Source organism: Notolepis coatsorum, assembly GCF_963971535.1.
Source record: "Notolepis coatsorum genome assembly, chromosome: 3".
NCBI lineage: Eukaryota > Metazoa > Chordata > Actinopteri > Aulopiformes > Paralepididae > Notolepis > Notolepis coatsorum.
The window spans coordinates 45,580,887-45,604,763 of NC_140167.1; the positions used below are offsets into that span (position 1 = coordinate 45,580,887).

At 41.7% G+C, this 23,877-nt stretch overlaps 2 protein-coding genes across 2 annotated transcripts in view; one reads left to right on the forward strand and one right to left on the reverse strand.

The window, feature by feature from the left end:
- LOC311226229 (gamma-aminobutyric acid receptor subunit rho-1-like) overlaps window positions 1–11,415 on the reverse strand; it is a gene marked incomplete at both ends in the record, with an annotated part of 121,598 nt that extends 110,183 nt beyond the window's left edge. The window contains 2 exons of the mRNA XM_084311621.1: window positions 129–182; window positions 11,300–11,415. Of these exons, the coding sequence (XP_084167747.1) occupies window positions 129–182; window positions 11,300–11,415 (170 nt within the window). The remainder of the gene's footprint in view (window positions 1–128; window positions 183–11,299) is intronic.
- A 9,740-nt stretch (window positions 11,416–21,155) lies between these two features.
- tonsl (tonsoku-like, DNA repair protein) overlaps window positions 21,156–23,877 on the forward strand; it is an 85,327-nt gene continuing 82,605 nt past the window's right edge. The window contains exons 1-2 of the mRNA XM_084310687.1: window positions 21,156–21,467; window positions 23,063–23,158. Coding sequence (XP_084166813.1) covers window positions 21,443–21,467; window positions 23,063–23,158 — 121 coding nt within the window. The 5' untranslated portion in view covers window positions 21,156–21,442. The remainder of the gene's footprint in view (window positions 21,468–23,062; window positions 23,159–23,877) is intronic.

Below are 23,877 nucleotides of genomic sequence, written 5' to 3' on the forward strand. Positions count from 1 at the left end.
TAAATGCCTAAATTTAAATGTACATATAATGTTTCCCATGTGTTAAATAAATTGAGCATGGCCAAAAGTATTACATTCAGGAATAGCAAATTACTATTATTATTATTTATTTATTTGATAAAACTGACCTTCCAGTATTGTGACCTCCTCCCCCATCCATTCTTGAGGTCTCTCTTCTTGACCTGTTAGTAAAATACCAGATTGATTTACGAAAGACTCAAAACACACCTGGCAAACCACACAACATTACAATCTATTGTCACAATGAAAAGCAATGCAACACTAAATAATTTAAGTTTAAGTTGATTTAAGTTGAATTACGTTTATTTGATATGGACATTAAAGTAGTGTTAGACTTGTAACATACATTTATGCACAAAAGACCAGATGCTGTAACGTTTGGGGTTTTGCTCTCATCTGGGAGCAAAAGCCCTGGCGTTGGCCAATGGTAATTACCTGTCTTTCTGCCCTGATTGCTCTAATTGGTACCTGCCTGGTGTGTATAGTTAAGTTGGCTTTATATGTTCTTCCTGGTTACTAGTCAGATCGTCAGTCGATCACTAAACTTTTGCCATAAGTAGTTCTATGCATTCAGGATTAGGGAGGGGGATGAGTGGAAGACTGCCTTTAACACACCCAATGGTCATTATGAGTACCTGGTCATGCCCTTTGGCCTGGCTAATGCACCGGCAGTCTTCCCGGCGCTGGCGAATGACATGCTGCGGGACTGGATAGAGGTGTTTGTCTTTGTTTATCTGGACGACATCCTTATTTTTTCTTAGGATTTGCTCACTTTTACAGGCGGTTTATACAAAATGTTAGTGCCCTAGCTGCTCCTTTAACAGCCCTCACTAAGGCTTCTCTGCCAGGTTTTGACTGGTCACCTCGGGCAGAGAACGCCTTCCGCGACCTTAAACACTGATTCACCTCTGCCGCTGTCTTAGTCCACCCAGATTCGGAGGTTCCATTTCTGGTAGAAGTGGATGCCTCCGATGTCGCGGTGGGGGGGGGGGGTGCTCTCTCAGAGATGCTTAAAGGACGGGAAAGTGCACTTGCACTTTTTTTTTCACGCCGCCTGTCCCTGGCCGAACGCAACTACGATGTGGGGAATCATGAGTTGTTGGCCATTAAATTAGCTTTGGAAGAGTGGAGGCAATGGTTGGAGGGGGCTGCACAACCCTTTATAGTATGGACCGACCACAAGAACATGGCATACATTCAGGGGGCCAAGCGACTTAACGCACGCCAGGCCAGGTGGGCTTTATTTTTCACATGTTTCCTAAAGTGGCCCATTTCATCGCTCTCCCCAAACTCCCTGCGGCCCGGGAAACAGCTGACCTTGTGGTGCAGCACGTTTTTCGGGTGCACGGGCTCCCACAGGACATTGTCTCCGATTGGGGTCCTCAGTTCGCCTCCAGGTTCTGGAAGGCGTTTGCGACCAGCCTCTGCGCCTCCGTCAGCCTGTCATCCGGGTTCCATCTGCAATCCAACGGTCAGACAGAGCGTGTCAACCAGGATCTGGAGGGTGTGCTGAGGTGCTACGTCTCTGGCAATCTGGCGACCTGGAGTCTGCGGCTGGCGTGGGCAGAGTATGCTCACAACACCCTCTTGTGTTCATCCACTGGTCTGTCCCCATTTCAGTGCCAATATGGCTATCACCCCCCCCCCCCCCTGTTTCCTGAGCAGGAGAAGGAGGCTGAGGTGCCCTCCGTCCAGGCTCACGTTGGTCGCTGTCGCCGGACCTGGAGGCAGGTTTGGGCGGCGCTGCAGAGGGCGTCTGTCAGGTCCCAGCATCAGGCCAACCGCAAGCACCGTCCGGCCCCGGTCTTCTGTCTGGGACAGAAGGTCTGGCTCTCGACCCGGGATCTTCCCCTCCAGGTCAAGTCCAGGAAATTGGTTCCCCAGTTTGTGGGTCCATTTAAGGTGGTGCGGCGGGTGAACCTGGTGGCCTACAGGCTGCTACTCCCGACTTCCATGCGGGTTCACCAAACGTTCCACATATCTCTCCTGAAACCCTTCCTTACCTCGCCCATGTCCCCGCCAGTTCCTGCTGTTCCTCCGCCCGCATCATTGATGGACAAACTGTCTACACGGTGCGGAGGATCGTGGGTTGCCGGCAGAGGGGTAGGGGGTTTACATTTTTTGTGGACTGGGAGGGGTACGGACTAGAAGAATAACCATGGATGCCTCAGAGGGAAAATTTTTAGACCCATTAGAGACTTCCGTCAACTATACCCTGAGGCACCTAGGTGAACGTCAGGTTCGTTGGGGGGAGTACTGTAACGTTTGGGGTTTTGCTCTCATCTGGGAGCAAAAGCCCTGGCGTTGACCAATGGTAATTACCTGTCTTTCTGCCCTGATTGCTCTAATTGGTACCTGGTGTGTATAGTTAAGTTGGCTTTATATGTTCTTCCTGGTTACTAGTCAGATCGTCAGTCGATCACTGAACCTTTGCCGTAAGTAGTTCTATGCATTCTTGCTGAAGCCTTATCGCTCCTTGCCATGGAGGATAAGCTTGTTTGATTTCATGTCTCTTTGACTGTTGTGTTAAATCCGTTTTTGGAATAAGTACATTCGCTATGTGTCTTAGCTGTCGTGTCGCTTTGACTACCGAAGTGATCAGTAATTGAAAGTTATGTTTACGTGTGTATGCAGCATCGTTGTTAGACGAGTTTACAATTTAACCTGTTTTGGAGACCTTGTTGTCTTCCCTTTATTTTCCCCGTTTTATGGTGTAGTTTACTTTATGATTTGTGAAGTTGATCTAATGCCTTTGGAGACGGACATTTCTCCCATCATATGCATATTTATTCTCTACTCGAAATAAAGAGTAGCTCATTGTTTTGAAAATCAACACCTGCCTATCGTCTTATCTGTTCTACACCACACCTGGGTCCAACACACCTACCAGACCGTAACAAGATGCACTGAGTTTAGTGTTTGTAGCGAAGCGCTAATTTACAGCTACTAACGGTATTTTAGTTTCATTATTTAATTCTAACATCCTATTATTCTACCATTCTATTGTTTTTTATTCTACCATTCTATTATTCTACCATTCTATGATCTATTTGGCAGGAGATCTAATACATCCAGTTACATCATGGACTAAAGAGATGACCGTGGACTACAGGAGACAGCGGGGGGGGGGGGGCGGACACCTCTCCATCTACATTTGATGAGATTGAGAGGGTCGGCAGCTTCAAGTTCCTCTGTGTGCACATCACAGAGGAGGACCTCTCCTGGTCACTACACACAGACACAGTGGTCAAGAAAGCCCACCAGCGGCTCTATTTCCTGAGGAGACTAATTTCTACAGGTGCACCATGGAGAGCTTGCTGACGGCTTGCATCACGGCCTGGTACAGGAACTGTTCTGCCCACAGCCGCGAATCACTACAGAGAGTAGTGGAGGTGGCACAGCACATCACTGGCCGTTCTTTCATCAGCGGCGCATGCGGAAGACACAGAGCATCATTAAGGACCTGCTATTCTCCTTGTTACAGTCTGGCAGATGATACAGGAGCATGGCTGCACCACCAGGCTCAAATACAGTTTGTACCACCGGGCCGTCACCGTCAGGCTTCTCAACTCATAAACCTCCATTGCGGCTAGTGCTCTTACTGCTGAGCTGACCTGTTTATCTTGTGTGACGTACGTGGGTTGGTCATTATCATTATTACTGTATTTGGAAGACCATGTGAACATCAGGTTAGTATAATTAGTATGTGTTATGTTATTTTTGTTTGTGTGATGTGTCATCTTCTAATTCTGTTTTTCTTTCTCCTTTCCCCAGATACCACTCATCCCCCTGATTGAGCTGATTGCACCTGCTTGGTTCACCTGTGGGCAGTCAGTGGAATGAGTGGATATAGTCTGGAAGATGACACACACACGGGGCGCCTCATTTAAATCACTGCCACGTTCCAGAGTGGAGTGAGGAGGTTGCCTTCTCGCCTAGCTGTCGCGGTGGAAGCGATATTGTGTGGCTTTGTGCTAGTTACCACTTGGTGTCGATTAATCCTGAACTGTGGTGGTGTCCTATAAACGGACACATAGTTATTTTGTTAAATGTTTGTTTGTCTGTGTGTATACCGTGTTTGTTCTCCCCTTACCTTTTTCCCTTTGTGTGTGTTCTGGGTTTAAATCCCCTCTAAAATAAACATAATTTTCCCTTTCGGAAAAGCAGTGGGTTTCAAGTCCCGCTACAATAAATATTATTTGCCATTTGAAACGCCTTTGTTTATTACCTACCTGACCGGGACTGTTTGAAAAGCATTTACTGAGAGGGGCTGTTTTCTGTTCATGTACAGCCTGCTCCAGTTACTATTCTGTGTGGTCATCAGACCTTTGTACATGACACTTGTCAAATACATTGCATTGTACCGTTAACCCCTGTGTTAACCTACATATGACAAATAAAGTAATACTGAAACTGACATTTTATCCACAAAAAAACAAAAAAAACAGAAGGGGCACGAGGACATTTCTATGCCTGACTTTAGACAACAGTATTCAGGTCACTGAGCCTGGACTAGTCAGAAGAGCTCAGTGGTACACTAGTGGAAGAAACATGGCTTGGTTTCAAAACCAAATTCTCAAAAATACTAAACGACATGGCCCCCCTAAGAACCACCAGGGTAAAAAATCGCGCTGAGCCATGGATGCACGCCGAAATATTGACCACTATGAAAACCAGAGACAAAAAATTCTCTTGAGTTTCGTAAAAGTCAGTCAAAGCTTACCAAAAGCTCAAGCAGTGAACTCCAAGCCCATGTGACTCAAACTGCAAAAAATTATTTCATCAATGACAAAACTGAGGAAAACAAAAATAAACCCTGTGAACTTTGGAAATTACTCAATAATCAACTAGGCTGCAGTAAAAAACTTAAAACCAGATTTTCAAACATAAACATAAAGACATATAAGACGCTCATCACAGACAAGCTGGATGTGGTCAATTACTTAAACATTTTCTTCACAAACATAGCCACAACACTGGTAAATAAACTACCCTCCCACTCAGGGCATTTTGGGGTAGAACACATCCTAGCCTATTACAATAACCTAGATGATTTCAAACTAGAAATGGTAACAACAGCTGAGGTACACAAAAAACTGAGCGCCCTCCAACCGAACAAGGCCACTGGCCATGTCAATATCCCCTCCAAATTTCTCAGAGACTCAGCAGCCGCCATCACCCCAGTCATCACACACATAATAAACCTCTCCATAAAACAGGGACACGTATCCAAATACAAAATTGCAAGAGTAACCCCCCTGCACAAAAAGGGCATCTATTCTTACCTCCATCTCGAAAGTCATGGACATTTTTTTTATACAAACAGGTCGAAAAGTACCTCACGGAAAGAAATCTAATCTACAAATTCCAATCTGGCTTCAGAACATCCCACTCCACTGACACATGCCTTCTCTATTTGAACGACCACATCAAACAAGAGGTGGACACGGGCAAATACTGCGACATGGTCATGCTGGACCTACACAAGGCCTTCGACACTGTCAATCACTCAATTCTGATTGACAAGCTAAAAGCAATTGGTTTTGATAGTCTATCAGTGTGCTGGATGCAATCCTACCTGGAGGGGAGAGAACAGATGGTGGAGGTAAATGGTACTCTATCCCCCCCCCCCCCCCCCCCTCCCAGTGAGCTGTGGTGTTCCACAAGGAAGCATACTAGGACCGCTACTGTTCCTAATTTATGCAAATGACATGTCGTCAGCTTGTGACTGCAACTTTTTCCTGTTCGCGGACGACTCAGCCCTGCTCGTCTCTGACAAGAACAAGTTACAGGTTGAAAAAACCCTCGGCTCGGAACTAGGCAGAATCTGCACCTGGCTCACTGATAACAAACTATCATTACACCTGGGTAAAACAGAGTCTATTTTCTTCGGTTCAAATAACAAACTCAGCAAGACCGACGGCTTCTCAGTTGGGTGACAATATTGTCACAAGGAAAGATGAAACTACATACCTGGGTTCCATCCTAGAGGCAAATCTTTCCTGTGACAAAATGGCATCCAATGTAATAAAAAAAAGTCAACCAACGAACTAGATTTTTGTACCGGATCTCCTCTCTGGTAAACAAGAATACCCTGAAGACTCTGGCAGGAGCACTCATTCAAGGGTACTACAACTATGCTTGCACCTCATGGTACCAAAGCACCTCAAAGGCGCTAAAAACAAAATTACAAACATTACAAAACAAACTGGTCAGACTACTGCTTGACCTTACTCCTAGAACCCACCTCACCCCTGCCCACTTTGACAACCTATAGGATGGCTTAGAGTAGACGACAGAGTACAACAACTTGCAATGGGCCTTGTCTACAAGATACACTACACCACTAAGGTACCCATGTACATGTCAAAATACTTCCCAAAGGTCAGTGAATACCACAACCACAACACCAGAGGGAGCTTCACAAATCATGTTAAACCCAGATTCGGCTCAAACAAGGGACTAAACACGTTTAGCAATTATGCCACATCAATGTGGAATGACCCTACCCACAGCTAAAGGAATGTGAATCACTACCCTATCTTCCCCACTGCCATACGGACACTGAACTCCCTGTAGCACCCCCCCCCCCCCCCTGTAGTACCCCCCGCAACCCCCCTTACCTCTGCTGACATGGACATGGACACACTCTGTATCTACCTGTATGTAATTGTGTTTTCTTTTATGTACGCTGTAAGTGATGTCATATGTTCTATGTTTTTATGTTTTTATGTTGGAACTGCTATGAAACCTGCACTGAAACTAAATTCCACCAGCCTGGCTGGGTGGTCATTAAATAAATTAAATTAAATTAAATTAAATTACCCACTTTCAAAACCACTCTCAAAGAGCACCTAACGGGAGACTGCAATTCGAAACTGGCCCCTGTAAATGTCCAAACCCAACCCCCCTCCAATGTACAGTTCACCCCCACCCCACCTACCCAACCTCCTCCAATGTACAGTTTCTTCCCCCTCAGATGTATATACTTTCTTTTCAGACTCTTTTTGTACTCATAAACAGTACTGTATATTTGTAGATCTGGTATGTATCTAGATGTAACAGTACTGTCTACCTGTATGTCATGTATGTCATATATGTTATGATGAATTGAAAATGGGGGACCCTGATGTAAACAAGATGAAAGTCTTTCTATGGTCTGCATCCCCTTAATAATTGTGTGTATTAAGCTGTACTGTATTGTACCCATTCTGCAATCTGTTAATACAATTTTCAATCAATCAATCAAAGAGAGGGAGAGAGAGAGTGAGATAGGGGGGAGAGAGAGAGAGAGAGAGAGAGAGAGAGAGAGAGAGAGAGAGAGAGAGAGAGAGAGAGAGAGAGAGAGAGAGAGAGAGAGAGAGAGAGAGAGAGAGAGAGAGAGAGGGGGGGGAGAGACAGAAAGAGAGAGAGAGAGAGGGGGAGAGAGAGCGAAAGAGAGAGGGAGAGAAAGAAAGAGGGAGAGAGATAGAGGGATAAATAGAGAGGGAGAAAGATAGAGAGAGAAAGAGAGAGAGGGGGAGAGAAAGAGAGAGAGAGAAATTAGTAGTGAAAGATAAAAAGAAAACAGAATCGGGATGACAGGAGAACCAGTAACACAAAGGTGAGAGTGTCAAACTGAGATTTGGCCAAAAAAACTGGAACATGTCTATGTTCCCCGGGTCCTATGTTCCCCGGGTTCTATGTTCCCCGCTTTTTTTTTTTGTAACGGCATAATGTTACATGGCCCGACTAGATCCGTGACTCCGTTGAGATACAAATGAATTATCTATAAAAGTGACTATCTTTGGAATCCACTGGCTTGGGGAAACATAATAAGTCACTATCTTTGGAATCCACTCGCTACCGGGGGAACATAGAACCCGGGGAACATAGAACCCTTTGCGGCTACCGGGGAACATAACATAGGGGGAACATAGGGGGAACATAGAACCCGGGGAACATAGAACCCGGGGAACATAGAACCTTTCATTTAAAAAAAAAAACGGGGGAACATAGAACCCGGGGAACATAGGACCCGGGGAACATAGGGATGACCCCAAAAAAACTAACAAAAAAACAGATCATACAGCAAACGGAATTAGAAGAGAGGAAATAGTCTGCGTTGCTGTGTGCTAACGGGTAATGTTCTGATGGGTGATGGGTGCTACTCCTCTCTGTCCATCTAGCAGCTGGTTCCTAATCCTCTTGGCAGAAATGCCTCCCCAATCCCCTCGCTGCCTGCCTACGGCACACAACAGACTGGCTGTCTGGACGTGGCTCAATCTGGCCTGCCCCTGCTTCCGCCCGCTCTCGACCTCGCTAGATGGAGCGTGGCAGACACCGTTACAGTTAATGGGCTGGATGTCCCTGCAGAGGCCATCCCCGACACGCTCCGGTCGCGGTACTGCAAGTTGCTTCGGATTTGTGTAAAACCAAACGTTTTTCCATAACGTTATGGCCTCAGCCGTGGTCTGTAATAAAGTCAAATGAGGCATTACTCTCCTTGGATGGATAGCTAATGATTCTCTTGACTTTGCGCTGCCCCGCGCTGATCCTTCCTCTAATGTAGTCGGTGCATTTGCGATTTTCCCTTCAAGGCAAGCCTGAAATAGACTAAGTAATATGATATAAACTCAAACCAATGCCAACAGCATCCAGTGGTTTTTGTCGCAAGGAGGTGGGGATTGCAATTTCACACTTTGAGGAGAGAGAGTGTTAGAGAAATGGGCCATGCATGCGAAGGAAGAAGATCTTTGTGTGAACGTCAGAGAAGACTCAGCAACAACACTACAGTTTTTTGGGTTTCTTTTCTCTATGACCCTTATGGCTTTCCATACTTCTCAGAACATGAAACACACTAACGTGTACTCAGACTAGAATAGTCAGGTGCAGGAGACAGGAGAGGTGGCTTCAGACGGCTTGAGAAATGTGTCCCTCAGGTTTGTGTCATACAGAGACACAGTTACAAGGCACAGTGTTTTTTATGTAACCAAGCTGCATAAAGACATGTACTACTAGTGTCTCTGTCGTTCAGATACCTATCAGAGGATTTCGGCTTTTGCTCTTCTTATAGTTAACGACCATCATAAATCACGTCATGACTAAGATGATCACCCTGAAGTTACTTCGATGTCACAGAGGATTCTGGGACTCTGAAAAGTATTGGTTAAATTACAGTATCAACCGGTATTGTTGAACATAGCTGCCAATCATTATTCAAATGTTGTTGCCTTTTTTTGTTATGTTCTCTGAATAAATCACCTCTATGCATATGCGTATGCACCCAACAGACAGTCGTGTTGCTGTCCTTATTGAGTAGGAGGACTCCTATGTCACAAACATTTCATTTTCATCAAAAGAGCTGAGTCTTAATAGTGAGCAGATACGACCTGCTACTTTATTCTTCCTCAGATCTATAAATAGCTTCCATTATTGCACCAGAGTGATACTGTGTCTAAAGGAAACATGGCTGAGGGATTACAATATGAAAGGGAATAAGGGATGGTGGAATACATAACGCTAATACATACGCTTAAGGCATGGTGTTTCAGTTTGCCTCAGAAAGCTTTATCATTTTGATCAGCGATTAATGAGAATACAGTTTCACACTTGGCACGAGGGCTACTGCAGCATGATACAGTAGGGCTGGGGGAAAAAAACAATACAGTACAGTATCTTGATATTTTGCATGCCTATATTGTACAGATACACGGACGGTAGGAAGTATCAATCGTAAAAAATCAAAGAAACACAAATAAAACTTAAAGATAATAATAATACTTAAATAATACTTTCAGACTGAAAACTTTATCTTAGTGGATAAAACAGATGTATATATGTTTTTTTTATTGCAGATGGTGACAAAGCTTTCTGTTGGGGACATAACTTGTAGTTGAAAAAAGGTAATAAACTGCAAAATCGCAATACTATCGTATTGTGACTTAAATTGTACGATACTATCTTATTGTGATAATATTGTATCATGCCCACCCTATTGTCCAGATTCATATAACATAACTATTTTTTATTAGTTTGCTATTTTCCTGTAGGATAATCTATGGGAGAGTTTCATCAGAAAAATTTGTATTTCTACTTTATTCTTTATGAATAAGATAAGATCACAGCCCTCAGTTAATCATTCAAATTTGATCGAAATTGCAATATAGTGCAATATCCAAAGCACAGGAGGCGCAATATTTTTTTAAGTGTGTCAAAATACCATTCTAAATTGAATATCGTCATGTTGGAGAGATGTTCTGGCCTACAAGTCGTATTCCACAGACTTAAAAAAAACATCTTTGTTTGGTATACAGATCCCCGCACAAATGACATCATGATCATTTCAGTATGTTTTTCAACTAAACTGAGAATAATGAGGCAAAAGCTATCTTTCCCTCTAACATCGTAAATCATATCGCAATTGCAATATCGGTCAAAATAATCCCAAATCCCAAATCGTTCAGCCCCATCAACTGCAAGAAAATATTGTGTCAAATACATTTGACACTTGTAACTGTAATTCCCCTGCATTTCCTACATGTCAAATGTTTAATCCAATGCAGTAATTCATGCCCTAATTGTTGAGGTCAACTGAGTCAATACATTCGAAAGGTCAAATTCATCCTCCCCCCCCCCTTCCAAATGTAATAGAGAACTTTTTAAATGGGATGGATATGTCTTTTTGGCTACGTGCCAAAAGCTATCTTACATAATGCCACTGTATAATGTATTTAGTATAAGACCTATAAACAAAAGACACGTTTAACAGCGATTGGGCCGCATCTGACATACAAGTGTACAAACATTACTTCCTGCCCTAGTTGCCTCTTGTGTCAAGGTCAACTGAGTCGATATTCATTAGAATTTAGCTTTTACTAATCATGCATCTGTTTTGGCCTTGACTAGTGTTGGAGCCTAATGTGACAGAAACGAGGAATCAATTAGCCTGATGATCACCACAAAATAAATGACATTGACCCCAACATGGCCCAATGGTAGAAACATCCCCTCCACTAGGTTATAGATCAAGAGAACACAGCATTCACTGATGGCACATAAATAGATGTGGGGGATGTAGGCTATATAGGTCTCCCTCTCTTTCCTCTTGCAAATCTGTCTGAATAAGTCTTGATTTCATGTACATCATGTAAACCTCAACTAAAGCCCAATGCAATACCTTGCAAAACAATTACAGATCCATATCTGTATCAAAATAGTAATTTGGATGACTGCCACAGATGATGTGAAATGACATTGTGAGTGTGAAGATGTACATACACTTTTTTTTGGACATTACCTGCTTTGCTTGTAGGTCTCCAGCATGTGACCTCTTGGCTGGGCCGATCTCCCAGCCGCCCCCACTAGCCAGACACAGAGCAGCACGAGAACAGCATCCACCTGCATGGTACACATTCCCCAGAAGGACAGACTCCTCTCGTAAATCAGTCAAAATCTACTCCCCACGAGAGCCGAGAGTGCTCCGCATTCCTGAGACATCCTCTTCTTTGGTGCCCGGGGTGGGGGCCCCGATGACTGGGTGAAAGACACAACAGTAGACGGCGACGGTAGCAAGCTATTCTCTGGCCTGAGTGAAAAACATCCCACGGTGCTTAATCTCCACAGTGGGAAAAGCAATTTTGACTAAACCCGTAAATCCTTGAGCGTCAGATGGTTCAGATTTGATCCCTCCACTGGTGGATGTGCCTGCCTCTCTCTCTCTCTCTCTGCTCTGCTCCACTCTGATATGCAGCGCTCTGATGTGCTCCACTCTACCCCAGCACCGCCCAGGCACACCAATTCTCATAATGATGCGGCGTGCTCATTTGCGAGGTCAACGGTTGGGAGATACAGGATCACACAGGCTATAAGGGGAGACGCCCTCTGGCGTGGAAGGCTGCTTAGCTTCGTATGGCTACTGATGCCTTATGCTACAAAATGGTTCTGTTTTGACAACATGTCAAAATGGCATTCTCCGTGGCAGGCAATGGTGTTTGTGTGATTTTAGTTTAGCTGACAATAGATTCCTAAACATAGGCCTGTCCGTGTAGTGTCTGAGATCATTTCATGTTGTCTGTGGCAGTGTTGTTTGCTTTTTTTCCTCATGTTTTTCCCAGGGGAACTGCATGTTTATAAATGGCTGGTCTGAATCCAAAAGTGATTTCACCAGCTAATCTAATAAAAATGGTGCAGTGGTGTGGAAAGCCTTTTGCAATCTAATGTTTATTCATATTTGATACCAATTCCTTCTGAATAATTTGCATTGACATCATGACCTATTTTAGTGACACTGTAACCCTCCTTGCCTGACCCCAATGTTGAAAAACACAGGTATAGATAGCAGCGCCATCCTCAATCCTATTCAGCACATTGTCCTACCATACAAAAGTCCTAATCTAAAATCTGGGCACGCTGTTTCATCTCCCAACACAGGTACAGTGTGAGTCACTATCCATCTGTCCTCCCGACATGTTGTGCATCTGAAGAGGCTAATCAAAATGTGCTTTTTTCTTTGGGGGGGGGGGTGGGGGGGGGGGGGGGGGGGGGTTGTCTTTGTTATTGCAGAAGACTTCCAGTAACATGTTTCATGTTCAAATGATTGCATTTGTTTTTCATATTGAGTGAATTAAACTGGAAAATAAATCTTACTCAAGGTTTAAATAAAAGCAGCAATCTAGAATCAAATCTATGCATGTACTGAATCAAGAATCAATTTTGAATCGAATTGTGACCCCAAGAATCTAAATCATATTGAATCGTAAGGTTTTGCAAACCATGCACCCCTAATGGATGTCATTAGTAGTCAGGCCTTGTGCCACATAACCCTGTATGATAGCATACAATAATGCTGTATATAAATTAAGGCTGTCAAAGTTAACGCAAAATTATTTTAACGCCTTTTTTTTTTTTTTTTTATACAATATTTTTTTTGGGTTTTACAGTACACATTTCAGGTTTTCATTGTCGTCAGTTATTCTTAATTCCTTTTTTCCACAAGATTATACGTATACCCACATATCCCCTCCCCCTCCCCTTTTCTTTCTCTTAGCATATTTGAGTTTGTTTTTACTGTTGTCATACAGAAATAGTATGTACATTCATTGGTAACCTCCATTAGAATAGCTCGTAATAAAAAATTATTGAAAAGAAGAAAAGAAAATGTAAATAAAAATAAAAATAAAAATAAATAAAAATAAATTACATCTTTATAACACCTTCACTGACGTGCCTCCGCTCTCTCCCAGGGTCCGGGTCACGACTGACCGCGGGAGAGAGCGGGGGGACTCATCCTATAGCAGCCCTCCTATATCTTCCCTTCTCAGATATTCATTAAATGGTTTCCATATATCCTCGTAAACCTCTATATTGTTCCTGAGGATATATGTTATTCTCTCCATAGACTTGCATTGTGCCATGTTCTTAATTCAAGCACCGATTGTGGGTGCGTCTATTTTCTTCCAATTGAAAGCTATTGTTCTTTTTGCCTGCAGTATAGCAAAATCAATACATTTAAATTGTTTGGTTCTCAGGTTCAGATTTATTGGATATAAATGTAGCAATATCATTTTGGAGTCTAGTGGGATATTCACTGACAGGATATCTTTGATTTTATTCACCCCCCCCCCCCCCCCCCAGAACTTCTTGATTTTGTCACATTCCCAAATACAATGTATAAAAGTTCCCTGATCCTCTGTACATTTTAAAGCAACTATCTGGTGTGTTGCTGTTGTATTTATTCAGTTTGACAGGGGTTATATAAGTCCGCATCAGCCATTTGTATTGAAGTAGTTTTAAGCTAGTGTTGGCTGTTTGTGTCTGAGCCTCCTCGCATGCTCTGTTCTAGTCCTCGTTTGAGATCTCCTCTCCCCAAGTCCCAGCCTCCATGACTCCAATCTAGATATTGACGTCTCGTCTGAACCAGATACAAGCCAGTTATAGAACATTGATAACAGGCCTTTGCTATTGCAGTTCTTGATGATAATTTTTTCTAAAGATCAAAGTGTAGGAATTGCCAGTGATTGGTTTTGCAGAGAGGAAATGAAAACTTCTCAGTTGCAAGTATTAAAAAAAAATTACAGTATTGATACTCTCATTGATACTATGTTTGTTTCTGACTCAAAGTGTGTGTGTGTGTGTGTGTGTGTGTGTGTGTGTGTGTGTGTGTGTGTGTGTGTGTGTGTGTGTGTGTGTGTGTGTGTGTGTGTGTGTGTGTGTGTGTGTGTGTGTGTGTGTGTGTGTGTGTGTGTGTGTGTGTGTGTGTGTGTGTGTGTGTGTGTGTGTGTGTGTGTGTGTGTGTGTGTGTGTGTGTGTGTGTGTGTGTGTGTGTGTGTGTGCGTGTGTGTGTCTGTGTGTGTGTGTGTGTGTGAAGGAGAGAGGGGGGGGGTGAGAGAGATGAGGAAGGGGCAAGAGAGAAAGAGCTCGGAGTGTGTGTGTGTGTGTGTGTGTGTGTGTGTGTGTGTGTGTGTGTGTGTGTGTGTGTGTGTGTGTGTGTGTGTGTGTGTGTGAGCGAGAGAGGGGGGGGGGGTGTGAGTCCTCAGCCCTTGTGTGGGTGAATGTAACAAGTTCCTAATTATTTCATGCACACTTTATTCATTGTTTTAAATTATTATTTTCTTTTAAGTTATTTTGTGCATCACTCTGTTTGTTTTGAATTTGATGCAAATTTGCAATGCATGAGGGTCATCCTTTTGTGTTAAATGGCTGCTTCAAAAAAAATGGGGATGAATAGTTCAAGTGTAAAGGTTCAACATGTGTTAGTAATCATTACTATGTAATGTTACAGTTAGTAAATTGGTATGCCCATCTGTTATTATTATTATTATTTTTTTTACAATGCAGTTTGCACATCTGAGGCTACGTTTAGACGAGCGTTTTGGGATGGAAGTCTGAACAGAAACCGCAAAAGTCGTCTTGCGGTTTTCACTTTTAATTTTGCGTTTAGACAAGCGTTTTGGGGTGGAATTCTCCGTGCAGACGAGGCTGTAACAACTCGAGACAACGGAGCCCTCGCTGTCACACGATTGGCGCATATGTCACATGACGTGCTGTGAAGACCCGCCCTACTCTGCCTCTGATTCGCAGAGTGTGGGTGGGGAATGTGATTGGACCAAAGCAGAGTCACTCACAGACAGTGGGGGTCCAGTCATAATAGTTGTGATAGCCGCGGGACAGATTCTTGTGTATTTAAAAAGTACTGCCAATGTAGCCTTCAGGTGATCACCATTGGTTTGAATCAGACATGCTTTGTTTACGCTTCTAGGCTACTGGCGCATGCCTGTGATGTAAGCAGTAGGCGCGACGAGAGCCTTGACGACCCTTTCGTCATCGTTTTATGCGGTTTGACAGTTAGACGAGAGCGCAAAGGTTTACCGTTTCTAGGAATTCCACCCAAGGTGGTTTCACTTTTTTACGGTTTCCTCCCCCGTAAAAACGCTGTTTCCGTATAAACGAAAGGCACATCTGAAAAAATATTTTTGCGGATTCACCTGCTAGCGTTTCCGTCTAAACGGGCCTTAGTTACTTGAAGATTCTGGACATTATTTCTCATTAATAAACATGCATAAAGCAAGCATTTGTCGACTGCATGTTGATAAGAGTATTAAAACTGGAAAAAGATCAGTTTAAGCGTAGATTTAGAACAGATACAAAATATGCGATTAATTTGCGATGAATTACGATTTAACTATGGACAATCATGCGATTAATCAGATTAAATATTTTAATAGATTGACAGCCTTAATATAGGGGAGAACGGGGATAGTTGTCACACTTTTTACTCTAGTGTGAATTGCTCATCATCAAAAAATCTTTCAATAGTCATTCCTACATTAAATTGAAGCTTAAGATGTTGGCTTGAAATGTGTATCCCTCTCATTTTCCAACATATTGTAACAAAGAGTTAATCACCTATCAAAGACACTCTAAGATTATTGTCCGCCATCTTGGTTTCATTCTGAAAAGAATGAACGGCGGATTCATTCGAAAAAAAGGTTATTCGGTCGTGGGCGGGTTCTGGGGTCACGTGGAGTGTGTTATACGAAATAACAACCAGTAACTTCACTGTTTCAGCCATCGGCGTATTTAGACCACTATCACTAGGGCACGTGCCCTACTGATGATCATCTGTGCCCCACTGAAAAAACATGTTTTTTTTTTTTTTTACAAATGTTTTTTATTTTCCCTTTTTTAACATGATCAAATGATCATTTAACATGATCAAATAATTATTATAATATTTTTTACTTCGCTTTGAAATATTATAGTGAAATATTTTGCACTGCATTTATCTTGTTGAAATCCTCCAACAGGCTCTTTTTTGTAAGTTGACTGGTTTGCACACCAATAATACAGTGCAATAATAGAATAGTAGAATAGATAGTAAAATTATGCAATAGAATAGAATAGAATGCAATAGAATATTTTTTTAATTTTTAATTTTTAATTTTTTTATTTATTTATTTTTTGTCAGGCCACTGAACTTAGAAGCAGGCCAGGACAGTGTTTCTAGTTGTATACTAAAATTCTATTCTATTGTATTCTAAAATGTGACTATATGGTTTTATATTAACTTAATTAATAAACAAAAACGAAAAATCTACTTATTTCAACGAACATTTCAAACTAAATAACAGATTATGCACATAAAACGCTGAAAACAACCGAAGCAACAATAGTATTTTAATGAGGCTATTATTATTATCATTATTATTTTGCAACAAGTTAGCCCTCTCATAAATAGCACATATAAATGAATAACTAACTTGAACTAACTTAATAGGATTGAAGTGATATTTGGCTTAAAAAATCGGTCGCCTGGCAAAAAAAAAAAAAAAAAAGCCCGACGATGTGCATTGGGCCGCGGCTCTCTGACGCCTTATTTTCTGGGCCCTGGCCTGAAAAGTTTGGGAACCCCTGTATTAGAAGGCTATGGTGAAGAGGTACGTTTTTAGCTTATTTCTGAAAATAAGAGATAGCTTCCCTAATGTCCATAGGTAGTGTGTTCCATAACTTTGGTGCATAGTTAGCAAAGGCTGCATCCCCGATTTTCTTTAGACTGTGGCTTGGAACCTTCAATAGTAGATGATCGCAATGTTTATACTTTGTATATAAGGAGGAGGACCTTGAAATCAATTCTAAATGTTACCGGAAGCCAGTGTAGGTTATTTACTTGTAACTTTGGGTTTGAGTAAGTTGCCCCATATTGCTCTGTAACATTTCTCTTTTTGTTATAGGACCGACTAGTAGGATTTCAGTTTTGCCCTCATTTAATTTTAGGAAGTTGTTCGTCATCCATTTGTTTATTGCTAAGAGACAGGCGGAAATGGAGTTTATAGCTGTGTGATCATTTGGTTCAGCGGAGATGTACAATTGTGTGTCATCTGCGTAACTATGGAAACATACATTGTGCTTTCTAATGATGTCTCCTCAATGTTCAATGTTCAATGCAATGTTCAATGCAAGTAAAGCACTTTAAACTTTAAGTATGACTAAATGCTTTCTTGACTATATATATAGTAACTGTTCTAAAATGCATAGATTTCTATGTATTTTAGGGGTTTGGGTGGCTAGCTCTTTTTAATATAAATGTCAGATTGTTTTATTTATTTCATAGATTTCTATGCATTTCAGGAGTTTGGGGGGCTGGCTCCCCAAAATAATTAAATAACATAACCCTAACCTAACCCTAAAACCGAAATAAAGTAAAAAAAAAATAGTTACAAAATCCACCCATTTTCGCCCACAAACCGGCCAAAGATTTTGGTGCCCTTCTGTGCCCTACTGAAGTGCTGGGTCTAGATATCAGAATCAAGAAATTTGCATGCCATTGTATAAAGACAGACATAGTGGACTCTCCATCAGAATACTCAAACACAGTATGGGATATATAGTTGACTTCTGAGTGTTATGTTGTCCAGTCCCTGTCCACTGATCTTCTCCAGAGTCCAGTTGCAATAATATGGTTTAGACCGCAGTAGCTCAAGTCTACCCAATAACATATCTCATTTATCCTTTTGGGATACAGCATGTTAAACTTAACAGGCCTATAACCTACCTGTCTACATTTTGAACATTTTTGAAAAATTTAAATCGATTTATAAAAAATAAATAAATAAAAATTTAGAGTCACCTTTTATTTGACAAAAAAATAATGTTTGGTGAAAGTTAGATTTGCACTTTATTAATCCCAATAGGGAAATTAATTCTTGTTTGATGATCAAGAGGCACCTTTTATTTGTTTTATCTCTTGGAGAGATAGACTTTGATGATCTCTTTGATGATGATCCTGATGATTAGTAGTTTAGGTTTTAATGTTGTGCCAACAGAGAAGATGTACTGTAATAGTACTTTGTTTGAACCTTAACAAAACATATTTCACTGAATTTCAAATTGTATAGGAAAATGTGTTAATTTGTCTATGTAGGATGAATTAGTCTTTTCACATTAGTCTTCCACTTTTGGCCTTGTTTACACACAATCTACAACATTTAGGGCATAACAGCATGATACAATCTTTATTAACATTGTATTTCCAATATTAATCTCAAATTGATCTCATCTGATGGACTATATTTGAGTAACGTGGGAAAATAGAGATGTGATCTAAACATTTTCAGCATTTTTTTTGCATTTTCTTGTCCTGAAATAGAATCAAGATGTGTTTGAATCTTAAAAATAACAATTTTACTGAATTCCTTGGGTCAATATTGTTTGGGGAAATGTTTTAATTAGTCTCTATATGTTGTTAACTTAAAAAGTTATGCTGTTTTCTTTTTCAGGTTTTTGTTCAGGATAGGTGTAATAAAGGGTTAAAAATAAACCCCATGGGACATTATTTCAACCTGTTATCTGTTAAAATCTTAAAATAGACACTTCAAGGATTAAGAAAAACAGGTGGCGAAAAAAAATCAGACCATGCAGGTGGACCTATGTTTCCATCTAGACTATTTTAGGTATAGACCACTGCACTTCCATGTTACATTGAGCTCATGGGAGAGAGATTGATTGATTGAAAATTGTATATTGCAGAATGGGTACAATACAGTACAGCTCAATACACACAATTGTTAAGGGGATGCAGACCAGAGAAAGACTTTCGTCTTGTTTACATCAGGGTCCCCCATTTTCAATTAATCTTAACATATATGACATACATGACATACAGATAGACAGTACTGCTACATCTAGACATTTATGACATACGAGATTTACAAATACAGTACTGTTTGTGATACAAAAAGAGTCTAAAAAAGAGAGTATATACATTTGACGAAGAAACTGTACATTTGAGGAGGTTGGGTATAGGTGGGGGTAGGTGGGGTGGGAGGGGGAGGGGTAGGCGGGGGGTAACTGTACATTGGAGGGGATTGGGTTAGGACATTTACTGTACATTGGAGGGGGTTGGGTTAGGACATTTACAGGGGCCAGTTTCGAATTGCAGTCTCCCGTAGGTGCTCTTTGAGAGTGGTTTTGAAAGTGGGTAGTGATTCACATTCCTTTACAGATGTGGGTAGGGTGTTCCACATTGAGCGGGAGAAAATTAATGAATGTGGATAAGAGCCTTGATGTAAGTGGTTGTAGCTATGGGGGTGGTGATCAGACCAATCCCAAGTTGATCAGAACTTTTCGCACCTATACTCCCCGAACTCTGCATGCGCAGATTGTCCACAGAGTTTCTGGATTGTCCAGAGATCTAGTTTATCAATCTGCACATGCAGAGTTTGTTGAGTAGGTGCGAAAAAAATACTATAACTCGGTCGAGAAAGTGCTGATCGACTTGGGATTGGTCTCTTCGTGTTCAGGAGACAGGCGTATAAAAGTCTATTGGATCATGTCTCCTGCACCCCCACAGCCGTAGCTACAACCACTTAATGCCAAGGCTCTCATCCACATCCGCTATCCTACCCACATTCAAAACCGCTCTTAAAGAGCACATGAGAGGCTGCAATTCGAAACTGGCCACCGTAAATGTGAAACTGCCCCCCCCCCCCCCCCCTCCTAATAGACAGTCTCCTCCCCATCATATGTATATATTCTCTGTTAGGATCTATGAGTAACAGTACTGTATATTTGCATATCGTATATGTCACAAATGTAACAGTACTATATACAGGTCTGTATGTCATGTATGTCCCTATGCCATAAATGTCATGATGTCATGTCAGTCTATCAGTGAGCTGGATGCAATCCTACCTGGAGGGGAGAGGACAGATGGTGGAGGTAAACGGTACGGCTATCCCCCCCCCTCCCAGTGAGCTGTGGTGTTCCACAAGGAAGCATACTAGGACCGCTACTGTTCCTAATCTATGCAAATTACATGTCGTCAGCTTGTGACTGCAACTTGTTCCTGTTCGTGGATGACTCAGCCCTGCTGGTCTCTGACAAGAACAAGTTACAGGTTGAAAAAACCCTCAGCTCGGAACTAGGCAAAATCTGCATCTGGCTCGCTGATAACAAACTATCATTACACGTGATATATACTCTGTCAGGATCTAGGGGTAACAGTACTGTATATTTGAATACCGTTTATGTCACAAATGTATCAGTACTAAATGTCCCTATGCCATAAATGTCATGTATGTTGTGTATGTCATAAATGTCTATATGAATTGAAAATGGGGGACCCTGATGGAAACAAGACAAACGTCTTTCTCAGGTCTGCATCCCCTTAACAATTGTATGTATTGAGCCGTACTGTATTGTACCCATTCTGCAATCTGTTAAATAAAGTTTTCATTCATTCATTCATTCATTCATTCATTCATTCATTCATTCATTCATCATTCATTCATTCATTCATTCATTCATTCATTCATTCATTCATTCATTCATTCATTCATTCATTCATTCATCATTCATGCATTCATTCATCATTCGTGCGTCATCTCGCGTCGTCCAGACTCCATGGGCACTCTGCGCATGTGCATGCGGAATAGGTGCTTTAAAATGGGCTTTTTCTCTGCCGATTTAGTTCTGATCTATTAGGAATGGGTCAGGAGATTGAGGCGCAAAAACGTCTATTCGATCATTCCATCATTCAATGTAACGCGGAAGTGTAGTGGTCTATATGAAATCCCATACCACGGTGACTATAAAACGTCACTTTCAAGCGCCAACCAATGAGCGACGGTGTCCACTACTGGCGGGGCATTGTAAAGTTTACGGAAGGGTGAATTATTTTAACACGTATTGTGTTGTAACTTGTATTGTAACAAAGTGTATGTATTTCGATTTGATCGGCGTTATTGAGCATGGTCGTGTCCACATGTCGGTAATATAATGCGGCAGATCGAGACGTTGTACTGTAAACCGGCAGCGAAAAGGAAGGCTTGTCTTTTGAATGTCGAGTCTCTTGCCCAACGTTAGCAGGTAACGTCAGCTAACCAGCCAGGCGCGCCTTGGTTGTTTTCATTTGTCGGCATCGCTAAGCTGTGAAACAGACGAGATGAGTTCCACGCGGGAGATAAAGCGTGAGTATCACTGCAGTTACAATCTGATAAAGTTTGACTGTACCGTTTTCTAATCACGTTATTTTGATAATCAAGAGCCCAACGCTTGATTGATTGAAAACTTTAACAGATTGCAGAATGGGTACACTACAGCTCAATACACAATTGTTAAGGGGATGCACATTGCAGACCAGAGAGACTTTCGTCTTGTTCATCAGGGTCCCCCATTTTCAATTCATCATAACATATATGGGGGGGTTTGATTGATTGATTGAAAAGTTTATTAACAGATTGCAGAATGGGTACAGTACAGTACAGCTCAGTACATACAATTGTTAAGGGGATGCAGACCAGAGAAAGACTTTCGTCTTGTTTACATCAGGGTCCCCCATTTTCAATTCATCATAACATATATGACATACATGACATACAGATAGACAGTACTGCTACATCTATACATTTATGACATATCAGATTTGCAAATACAGTACTGTTTGTGATACAAAAGTGTCCAGAAAAAGAGTGTATATACATTTGGCATAGAAACTGTACATTGGAGGAGGTTGGGTGGGTGGGTGGGTGAGGGCTGTACATTGGAGGTGGGGGGGGGGGGGGGGGGGGTAGGGGACACACACACATTTTACACTGTACATTGGAATACTGACAAAGCCTTACTTGGTCATTTACTGTACAACTAGGTTAGGACTTTTGTAGGGGCCAGTTTCGAATTGCAGTCTCACGTAGGTGTTTTTTGAGTATTTTTGAAAGTGGGTAGTGATTCACATTCCTTTACAGCTTTAGGTAGGGCGTTCCACATTGATGTGGCATAATTGCGAAACGTGTTTAGTCCCTTGTTTGAGTCGAATCTGGGTTTTACATGATTTGTGGAGCTCCCTCTGGTGTTGTGATCGTGGTATTCACTGACCTTTGGGAAGTATTTTGACATGTACATGGGTACCTTGGTCGTGTAGTGTATCTTGTAGACCAGGCCCATTGCAAGTTGCTGTACTCTGTCGTCTACTCTAAGCCATCCTAGGTTGTCAAAGTGGGCAGGGGTGAGGTGGGTTCTAGGAGTCAGGTCAAGCAGTAGTCTGACTAGCTTGTTTTGAGATGTTTGTAATTTGTTTTTTAGTGCCTTTGAGGTGCTTTGGTACCATGAGGTGCAAGCATAGTCGTAGTGCCCTTGAATGAGTGCTCCTGGGTATTCTTGTTTACCAGAGAGGCGATCCGGTACAAGAATCGAGTTCATTGGTTGACTTTTTTTTATTACATTGGATGCCATTTTGTCACAGGAAAGATTTGCCTCTAGGATGGAGCCCAGGTAGGTAATTTCATCTTTTGTTATCAGCGAGCCATATGCAGATTTTGCCTAGTTCCGAGCTGAGGGGTTTTTCAACCTGTAACTTGTTCCTGTCAGAGACCAGCAGGGCTGAGTCGTCCGCAAACAGGAACAAGTTGCAGTCACAAGCTGATATGTCATTTGCATAAATTAGGAACAGTAGCGGTCCTAGTATGCTTCCTTGTGGAACACCACAGCTCACTGTGAGCCCAACGTTATCGTCCTCTCGTCTAACGCCATGTTTTATCTTCTCTATTGTATTTCTGTTTGTCAACAGTGTTGCAAAAAGCGAAGAGCAAAGCCCAGAGCGGCAACAACATGAAAGAAGAAGCCAATATTTGTAACCAGCTGGGGGAGCTACTGTCTAGAACTGGTATGATGTTGCTTACCCGTTGAACTTGGTTGCTGAATACCTGTAGGAGTGCATAGCAGCAGTACCACAATGCATCTCATAATAGTACGTGGTGATGTATTTTGTGCCTCTGGCTAAATGTATACCATCTATAAAGGTAGATTGATCTGACACAATACTGTGATCCTTACATAAACATTAAAGGAACACAGCAACATTATGAGAAATGCACTTACCGTCTTATCCAGAGTCAGACAAGAAGATGGATACCAATTTCCTCTGTGCGTTTTGCCAAACAATACATACCCAAGTAAATGGAAGATTGCTCCACTTCTACAAGGACCATTTGCATGTTCTTGTATCTAGCAGTGTCAGAAATATTGTGTGTGTTACTATGCTTGAGTAAATTGTAATGAACCAAAGGAGAATATAAATTATTATATATATTTTTTCCATCTTTGATGCTGCTAACATTGACCATACTTGAAAAAAAATCATATTTAGCTAATAACACTTAAAATCATTGGTAATCAAACGTAGTGCTGAAAATATACACTTTCACTGCTGTTTTGATAGGGTTAGGGTCTATACTCTTGGTTACATTTGAAAAAGAAATGCAACATTACTTAATACTTAGTATTGATCTATTTATGACGTGAAATACATTTTGGATCAGGCTTATGAGGTTAAGCTAGGCTAGTGGTCCATATCCGTATCTATTCATTTGTGCTAGGCTAGCT